This window comes from Argopecten irradians, chromosome 5 (genome assembly GCF_041381155.1).
Source record: "Argopecten irradians isolate NY chromosome 5, Ai_NY, whole genome shotgun sequence".
Classification (NCBI taxonomy): Eukaryota; Metazoa; Mollusca; class Bivalvia; order Pectinida; family Pectinidae; genus Argopecten; species Argopecten irradians.
In genome coordinates this window covers 49,628,223-49,638,983 of record NC_091138.1, presented here as the reverse complement: position 1 = coordinate 49,638,983, position 10,761 = coordinate 49,628,223, and the positions used below count along the sequence as shown (strand labels likewise).

At 41.0% G+C, this 10,761-nt stretch overlaps 1 protein-coding gene across 1 annotated transcript; it reads left to right on the top strand.

The window, feature by feature from the left end:
• Positions 1-7,827: 7,827 nt before the first annotated feature.
• On the top strand, positions 7,828-9,780 carry LOC138324135 (L-threonine 3-dehydrogenase-like). Its single transcript, XM_069269215.1, has 2 exons — positions 7,828-8,419; positions 9,578-9,780. Exons 1-2 carry the CDS (start codon positions 7,966-7,968, stop codon positions 9,763-9,765), a joined length of 642 nt encoding a protein of 213 aa, XP_069125316.1. The 5' UTR covers positions 7,828-7,965; the 3' UTR covers positions 9,766-9,780.
• The last annotated feature ends 981 nt before the right edge of the window (positions 9,781-10,761 follow it).

Sequence of the window (10,761 nt, the reverse complement as noted above, 5' to 3'; positions counted from 1 at the left end):
AGGAACCTGTCCAAGTTGACTGTGCCATGGGAAGAGGGAAGTGAGTAGGAACCTGTCCAAGTTGACTGACACAGGAAGGGGGAAGTGAGTAGGAACCTGTCCAAGTTGACTGTGCCATGGGAAGAGTGAAGTGAGAAGGAACCTATCCAAGTTGACTCTGTCAATGTAAGAGGGAAGTGAATAGGAACCTGTCCAAGTTGACTGACACAGGAAGAGGGAAGTGAGTAGGAACCTATACAAGTTGACTGTGCCATGGGAAGAGGGAAGTGAGTAGGAACCTATCCAAGTTGACTGAGCCATGGGAAGAGGGAAGTGAATAGGAACCTGTCCAAGTTGACTGTGTCATGGAAATTGGAAAGTGATTAGGAACCTGTACAAGTTGACTGTGCCATGGGAAGAGAGAAGTGAGTAGGAACCTGTCCAAGTTGACTGTGTCATGGGAAGAGGGAAGTGAATAGGAACCTATCCGAGTTGACTGAGCAAAGTGAAGAGGGAAGTGAGTAGGAACCTGATCGAGTTGACTGAGCCATGGGAAGAGGGAAATGATGTAAAATGCTCAAATTGAAGATGTTCCACAGCTGAAATTATCCCTAGAAAAATTATATATGAGTTAAATAGCTCGGTTACATATATATATGGCACGTATGTACCTGATAAATTTTATATAAACAGCATTCTTTAACGTATATACATACGAAAACAAATTAAACTACCTATTGTACCACAGTGACCAAAACAGGTGATGCATGATGCTGATACAGATTTAACAAAATTATGTGACAAGAATACATATAATGGTGTATAGAACAAGTATGTGACAAGAATTAGTTACAGTATATACCCGCAATAAAATTAATGATACGTTTGGCAACTGCGGTTATAATTACCACTACACACTATTGAAGGCTGTCAACTGCGGTTACCACTAGACAATAGGAAAGGGTTGAATGGCAATTGCGGTTTCCACTAGACACTATCGAAAGACTGGCAACTGCGGTTACCACTAGACACTATACAGGGCTGGCAACTGCGATTACCACTAGACGCTATCAAAGGACTGGCAACTGCGGTTACCAATAGACGCTATTGAAGGACTTGCAACTGCAGTTACCACTTAACACTATCAAAGGACTAGCAACTGCGGTTACCACTATACAATATCAAAGGACTGGCAACTGCGGTTACCACTAGACACTATCAAAGGACTGGCAACTGCGGTTACCACTAGACACTATCGAAGGGCTGGCAACTGCGGTTACTACTAGACACTATCAAAGGACTGGTAACTGCGGTTATCATTAGACAATATTGAAGGTTTGGCAACCCTGCTACCACTAGACACTATCAAAGGACTGGCAACTGCGGTTACCACTAGACACTGTCAAAAAACTGGCAACTGCGGTTACCATTAGACACTATTGAAGGTTTGGCAACTCTGTTACCACTAGACACTATCAAAGGACTGGTAACAGCGGTTACCACTAGACACTAGACCCTATTGCGGTTACGTATACACTATCAATGGCTGACAACTGCAGTTATAGCTTAGATCTTAGGAAATGGCTGGCAGCAGTGCGTGGTTACCACTAGACATTATCAAAAGCTGGCAGCTGCTGTTCACCATTACGCACTATTAAGGGCTAGCAACCGGTTTAATATAACCACTGAATATTAACATAGGCTGGTAACTGCGGTTACCATTAGACACTAGAAAGGGGTTGGCAACTGTGGTTACCACTAGACACTAAAAAAGGGCTGGGAACTGCGGTTACTACTAAACATATATAGAAACTGCTTGTAACTGAATATTACACACTGTCAACAAAGTTGTGACTGAGATCGAGGCTTAACTTTATACTAGTGTAGATCACGTGCAACAAAACATAACCTATAGCTATTTACACTGAAGTCTACCATAATTGCACACGTTTCTAGATTGCGAAGTGTAACATAATATCAATCCAGCATAGTCTTAGCCATGGCAGATTGGGCTTTTTCAGAGGTTTCTCTCGGTGTGCGTATATAACACTTGACCAACGTCCTGGAGTCTTTATCAAGTGTTCCTGCACATTGTTGGAGGCTGCTGAGGTAGCTGTCCCTATGCGAAACGAATGGCCATTGTATAGTTCTGAATCGAATCCTATCGCTGATAAAGACTCTTTCACGTAACCTATAAAGACTGATCGAGTAAGTGCTACACCAAGTGATGTAACAAGGAGGGGCGGAATGATTCTCTGTTTTACAGCGCACATTAAGGTATATATCTTGTCATACTATCGTGTGGACACACTATTTTCTTAGTTTTAAACAAACACACATTTACAACTTTCCGAAATGGATCTTTAAATGTAAATTAATTTACTTTACCTGAACATCATTATCACCTAAACATAAAATTGAGTTTAGCATCGAATTTTCTTGTACATGTCAATTCTCCACAATGAAGTAATCCAAAAAATGCTATAGTATACACACAGTTTTCAACAGTAAATATGTATATGCAACGAAAAACCTGCTCTCCATTTAGCACACAACTGGCCAAGAATGTCTGCCGTAATGGTCAACCTAGTTTTAGTTGTGCATCCTTGAACTCTTTTAACGCCGTTAAGCACAAAACCGTGCAGCAACAGGAAACTGAGATAGGTTCTGAACCCGGTTTCATAAGCAGCTTTTGTACTCTGTGCCACCGAGCTGTCCCACAAAGTATGTGCTACATTGTCGAGTTCCAAAACACTTCCTCCATGTGTGGGACTGTATGTGGTGCCCTGTCTGCAACAGGGGCGAGTCTCCTGAACCTTTCCATCTGCAACCGAGACAAGGCATCAGCAATGTCATTTTTAACACCATGTATATGTTTAGCTTAGATAGTGAAATTGTTCTGAGCTGCACATAAATTCAGTCTTCGCATAAATGGCATCATGTTCAGGGCTTTAGATCTACCTTTATTGATAATTTCAACAGTAGCTATATTGTCACACCAAAACAACACCTGTTTCCTCTCCCAGAAATGACCCCACAAAATACTGTTCATCAAAGGCATTTATGTATAAATACATAAATTTTGATGTATATGCAAGGAGAATTAAGAAATTAGAGACGGATGCTCTACAAAAGTTAATGTAAACTGCCAAACCGAGGTTCGAAACTGGGACAGCCGAACGCTAGCCGGATGTTCTACCAGCGTTAATGTTAACTGTCAGACCGAGGTTCGAAACCGAGAACTCCAAACACTAGCCGGATGTTCTACCAAAGTCAATGTAAACTGCAAGACCGGGATGCGATACTGTAACCTCCAAACACTAGACTGATGCTCTACTAAAGTTAATGTAAACTACCAGATCGGGGTTCGAAACCGGGACATCCGAACACTAGGCAGATGCTCTACCTAAGTCAATGTAAACAGCCAGACCGGGTTTGGAAACCGGGACATCCAAACACTAGCCAGATGTTCTACCAACGTTAATGTAAACTGCCAGACCGGGGTTCGAAACCTGGACATCCAAACACTAGATGGATTCTCTACCAAAGTTAATGTAAACTGCCAGACCGAGGTTCGAAACCGGGACCTCCAAATACTAGACAGATGTTCTACCAAAGTTAATGTAAACTGTCAGACCGAGGTTCGAAACCGAAACCTCCAAACACTAGCCGGGTGTTCTACCAAAGTCAATGTAAACTCTCAGACCGAGGTTCAATAACGGGACCTCCAAACACTTGACAGATGTTCTAACAACGTTAATGTAAACTGCCAGACCGAGGTTCGAAACCTGGACATCCAAACACTAGACGGATGGTCTACTAAAGTTAATGTAAACTGCCAGACCGAGGTTCGAAACTGGGACATCCAAATACTAGCCGGATATTCCACTAGCGTTAATGTAAACTGCCAGACCGGGGTTCGAAACAGGGACATCCAAACACTAGCCGGATGTTCTACCAGCGCTAATGTAAACTGCCAGACCGGGGTTCTAAACCGGGACATCCACACACTAGACGAATGTTCTACCAAAGTCAATGTAAACTGCCAGACCGGGGTTCGAAACCCTGACGTCAAACATTAGACGGATGCTCTACCAAAGTTAATGTAAACTGCCAGACCGGGGTTCGAAACAGGGACATCCAAACACTAGCCGGATGTTCTACCAGCGCTAATGTAAACTGCCAGACCGGGGTTCGAAACCGGGACATGCAAACACTAGACGTATGTTCTACCAAAGTCAATGTAAACTGCCAGACCGGGGTTCGAAAACCGGACGTCCAAACATTAGATGGATGCTCTACCAAAGTTAATGAAAACTGCCAGACCGGGGTTCGAAACCGGGACATCCAAACACTAGCCGGATGTTCTTCCAGCGCTAATGTAAACTGCCAGACCGGGGTTCGAAACCGGGACATACAAACACTAGACGGATGCTCTACGAAAGTTAATGTAATCTGTCAGACCGGGGTTCGAAACCGGGATCTCCAAACACTAGCCGGGTGTTTTACCAAAGTCAATAAAAACTGTCAGACCGGAGTTCGTAACCGAGACCTCCAAACACTAGCCGGGTGTTCTACCAAAGTCAATGTAAACTCTCAGACCGAGGTTCAATAACGGGACCTCCAAACACTTGCCGGATGCTCTACCAAAGTTAATGTAAACTGTCAGAACGGGGTTCGAAACTGGGAAATCCAAACATTTGCCGGATGATCTACCAAAGTTAATGTAACCTGCCAGACCGGGGTTCGAAACCGGGACATCCAAACACTAGACACACGTTCTACCAAAGTTAATGTTAACTGCCAGACCGGGATTCGAAACCGGGACATCCACACACTAGACGGATCTTCTACCAAAATGAATGTAAACTCCCCGACCGGGATTCGAAACCAGGACAACCAAACACTTGCCGGATGTTCTACCAAAGTCAATAAAAACTGCCAGACCGGGGTTCGAAACCGGGACCTCCAAACACTAGCCTGATGTTCTACCAAAATGAATGTAAACTGCCAGACCGGGATTCGAAACCGGGACATCCACACACTAGACGGATGTTCTACCAAAATGAATGTAAACTGCCAGACCAGGGTTCGAAACCGGGACATCCAAACACTAGACGGATGATATACCAAAGTCAATAAAAACTGCCAGACCGGGGTTCGATACTGTAACCTCCAAACACTAGCCGGATGATCTACCAAAGTCAATAAAAACTGTCAGACCGGAGTTCGTAACCGGGACATCCACACACTAGACGGATGTTCTACCAAAATGAATTTAAACTGCCAGACCAGGGTTCGAAACCGGGACATCCAAACACTAGACACACGTTCTACCAAAGTAAATGTTAACTGTCAGACCGAGGTTCGAAACCGGGACCTCTAAACACTAGCCGGCTTGTCTACCAAAGTCAATGTAATCTGCCAGACCGGGGTTCGAAAACGGGACCTCCAAACACTAGCCGGATGTTCTACCATAGTCAATGTAAACTGTCAGACAGGAGTTCGTAACCGAGACCTCCAAACACTAGCCGGGTGTTCTACCAAAGTCAATGTAAACTGTCAGACCGAGGTTCAATAACGGGACCTCCAAACACTTGCCGGATGCTCTACCAAAGTTAATGTAAACTGTCAGAACGGGGTTCGAAACTGGGAAATCCAAACATTTGCCGGATGATCTACCAAAGTTAATCTAACCTGCCAGACAGGGGTTCGAAACCGGGACATCCAAACACTAGACACACGTTCTACCAAAGTAAATGTTAACTGTCAGACCGAGGTTCGAAACCGGGACCTCTAAACACTAGTGATTGTCTACCAAAGTCAATGTAAACTGCCAGACCGGGGTTCGAAACCGGGACCTCCAAACAATAGCCGTATGTTCTACCATAGTCAATGTAAACTGTCAGACCGGGGTTCGAAACCGGTACCTCCAAACACTAGCCGGATGGTCTACCAAAGTCAATGTAAACTGCCAGACCGGGGGTTCGAAAACGGGACCTTCAAACAATAGCCGGATGTTCTACCATAGTCAATGTAAACTGTCAGACCGGGGTTCGAAAACGAGACCTCCAAACAATAGCCGGATGTTCTACCATAGTCAATGTAAACTGTCAGACCGGGATTCGAAACCGGGACATCCACACACTAGACGGATCTTCTACCAAAATGAATGTAAACTCCCCGACCGGGATTCGAAACCAGGACAACCAAACACTTGCCGGATGTTCTACCAAAGTCAATAAAAACTGTCAGACCGGGGTTCGTAACCGAGACCTCCAAACACTAGCCGGGTGTTCTACCAAACGCAAAGTAAACTGCCAGACCGGGGTTCGAAACCGGGACCTCCAAACACTAGACGGATGTTCTACCAAAATGAATGTAAACTGCCAGACCAGGGTTCGAAACCGGGACATCCAAACACTAGATGGATGCTCTACCAAATTTAATGTAAACTGCCAGACTGGCGTTCGAAACCGGGACATCCAAACACTAGACGGATGATCTACCAAATTTAATGTAAACTGCCAGACCGGGTTTGGAACCGTGACATGAAAACACTAGCCGGATGTTCTACCAAAGCCAATATAAACATCCAGACCGGGGTTCGATACTGTAACCTCCAAACACTAGCCGGATGATCTACCAAGGTTAATGTAAACTGTCAGACCGGGGTTCGAAACCGGGACCTCCAAACACTAGCCGGATGTTCTACGAGCGACATAACCCGCTCTAGATAGAATTACTACGATTTATATGTGATATGGACACGTCATGACTTTAATCTATACTATCCACCACAGTGGACCAGAGTGTTATCATTATCCTGCTTTATCATAATAAGGTCACGTTACAGTACCTTTCCGCGATACGTTAACCTGTCGAGTTATTACTGGTCGATATAGTTATACTATATACAGTATAAATCCAGCAATATGTGGCTATACATACTGGCGCATTATCTTATATAGCTGGTTGTGGGAGGCTGCGGTATTCGTGTCGTGTCTCCTTATCATTGTGTATCTCACTAAAGTATGCCACCAAAGACTCCGAACAACACAACACACCCGGTCAATTAAATATGTATTTACACATTGTGATAACTTTCCAACCAGCAGTTCGTAACTTTTCATTTCTGATACATATACTAGAAGTGAACTCAGTGGATCCCGTTTAAATTTACTGTTGAATGTATCTATTACTATACTTTCATGTACTTTGAACAAAGGTGTATTTCTAATATTTGACATTTTATTCATTTAATGATGGACTAGAGTTATTTACAAATTGATCCTGTATTTTACAGAATTTTATATTTTATATACACATGCGGGTACACAGAAATTTCATCATGCTTGAACTACATTGTAAATTTTATCTTAAAGCTAGTTTTGATACGTTACCCAATCATCATTTTGATTAATATTTGTGGTCATATGTATATATGTATCATCATCATTATTTTTTACGGGAGTAGACGGATTATAAGTTTAATTCCATTTGTATATAAAAACCCGGTCACATTATACTGAAAACGGGCAGACAGTGCCGCGACTTTAAAGACTAAAGTGTATCTCGGCCAGATGATAGATTTGGTACAAATCATGCATTATGCAGGAGAAGCACTTTTCTCGTAAAATATACCTGTTTTCGTGAATTTTTCAGAATTTTCCAAGTAGTTCTATAAATTACAAAATAAATTATAAAGTACACTAAAGAAACATAGCTACAGTTGGGGAGCTATAGCACCATATATTAGATATGATGCATACTGATTCATTTGGTTTAACTGTACCATAATAGTAATTTATTGGCATATACATTTACAAAATCCATGCACCTTACGATATGTAAACATTTGACAAATCCAGTTATAATACTACGCACCATTCAGTCGACTGACCGTAACGATACCTAATATACGGCGATGGCAGAGATACAACACCGTAACTCTTCCATAGATAACGCCCAGGAGATCAAGTCAACATGGCTACTACCGCCAGTGTTCCAGCGACAATGAAAGCTCTCGTGAAGACAAAAGAAGCGGTCTCGTTCGATTTACAGGATGTGCCGGTACCCGTACCGACAGGCGACGAGGTCCTCATCAAGGTTGATGCTGTGTCGGTATGTGGCTCCGACATTAACATGTACACATGGAACGATGTAGCGAAAGTCATAGCAACGATTCCATTTACGCCTGGTCACGAGTGCGCAGGTACGGTAGTCAAGTGCGGCCCAGACGCCAGTGTACCTGTCGGCAGTAAAGTGGGAGTGGAGAACCATTATTACTGCGGCGCATGTTACCAGTGTGCGCATGACACCCGCGAAATATGCCTCAACATGGGCCAGTTCGGCCACGGGAGGCAGACGCCGTATGGAGGATGCTCTGAATATACAATTGTCCCTGCCAAATTCCTGTATACGCTCACAAGAACTCTAAGTAAGTAAAATCTTGATACCAAAACAAAAAGATTTCCGGCGAGATGTTATTTTCGGTATTTTGCGGTAAATAATCAGTGTAAACATTATATTTTTTAAACTACATTATATATAGATCGATATGCACATCTTGATTCATTATATTAATATATTCAGTATATTAATATATATATATATATATATTAATTAAAGATTTACTATCTTTCCAAAACAGAAATAAAAAAGCTTATAAAAACAACAATAACATTGAAAAATTATTAAAAGAATATAGAAAAATTATATCGATGCCTGTAAAATAGGATTCCATGCATAGTATATGTTTACAGTGAAGATTCACTTCGCTGTTTTGCCGTCTGGCGCAGTTATATCAACTAACAATGAGAACATTACATTATTATTTAAACATTTTGAAAAGGCCTCAACAGTGTAACCGCATATATAACGTGATGCATATAGTATCATTAAAATGATTTGAAAACATTGCTATAAAATTTCAAAATGTTTTAAATATGTTTTGATAATATAATGAAACATCGTTTTCTTATAAGGTTTTGTAGATAATTTAGAAACATTATACCGCGGGAGACATAAGATGACCCTCATTATGAAAATTAACATTTAATTTGGTGTAATTAAATTGTTCAAAAGGTGATGATATGTGAATTAGCAATGTTATTTTACATTCCCATTTTAACAAATAAAAGCCGTATCGGATTGGCCTTTAAGTGAAAATCGCGATTTTTGAATCTATGAAAATAGTGTAGAATTTTTCCAGTAGAGACTATAACATTCGCTTTTTAATCTCGGTGTAAACCTAATATTCCACTAAAAGGTGTTTTACGTTTTACATTAACAAAAAAATGCAACAGATTGGTTTGGGTTTTTTCACACTTATTTGAATTATGTTATAGCAAACAAAAAAAAAAAACAAAAAACAAAAAAACAAACAAAAAACAACACAAAAACACATAGAGCAAGAAATCAAAATCTGTGAACGTTTTTTTTTTCTACACATGAAAATAAGAATTCCTTGGTGGACATTTGACTTGATGTATAACATAAGATAATATAAGCTTACTGTACGGTATAAGAACATTTTGTGAATAACTCAGATTGCCAAAAAATAGTTATGACAAGTTCAATCCCTCGTGTTTTGCAGCACCTGATCAGATAGCCATGTTGGAGCCCCTGGGTGTGGCCCATAATGCCGTGGAGCGCCTCGATTGTCAGGGAGAGAATGTATTGGTCATTGGGTGTGGCGCCGTGGGCATCCTGGTACAGAAAGTCGCTAGATCTATGGGCGCCAAAAGGTCTGTACTTATAAAGAGCTTACAGATACTTAACTAAGTCAGAAAGTAATTAGATCTATGGGCTCCAAAATGTCTGTCCATATAAAGAGCTTAAAATACTTAACTAGAGTCAGAAAGTCGTTAGATCTATGGACGCTAAAATGTATGTACTTATAATGAGCTAACAAATAGTTAATTAGAGTCAGAAAGTCGCTAGATCTATGGACACCAAAAGGTCTTTACGTATAAAGAACTTTCAAATAGTTATAAAGAATCAGAAAGTCGCTTGATCTATGGACGCCAAAAGGTCTTTACGTATAAAGAACTTTCAAATAGTTATAAAGAATCAGAAAGTCGCTTGATCTATGGACGCCAAAAGGTCTTTACGTATAAAGAACTTTCAAATAGTTATAAAGAATCAGAAAGTCGCTTGATCTATGGACGCCAAAAGGTCTTTACGTATAAAGAACTTTCAAATAGTTATTAAGATTCAGAAAATCTCTTGATCTATGGACGCCAAAAGGTCTTTACGTATAAAGAACTTTCAAATAGTTATAAAGAATCAGAAAGTCGCTAGATCTATGGACGCCAAAAGGTCTTTACGTATGAAGAACTTTCAAATAGTTATAAAGAATCAGAAAGTCGCTTGATCTATGGACGCCAAAAGGTCTTTACGTATAAAGAACTTTCAAATAGTTATAAAGAATCAGAAAGTCGCTAGATCTATGGACGCCAAAAGGTCTTTACGTATAAAGAACTTTCAAAAAGTTATAAAGAATCAGAAAGTCGCTAGATCTATGGATGCCAAAAGGTCTTTACGTATAAAGAACTTTCAAATAGTTATAAAGAATCAGAAAGGCGCTTGATCTATGGACGCTAAAAGGTCTATACATATAATGAGCTTACAAATACATAATTAGAGACAGAAAGTCGCTAGAGTTATGGGCGCTAAAAGGTCTGTATTAGAGTCAGAACGTCGCTAGAGTTATGGGCGCTAAAAGGTCTGTATTAGAGTCAGAAAGTCGTCGCTAGAGTTATGGGCGCTAAAAGGTCT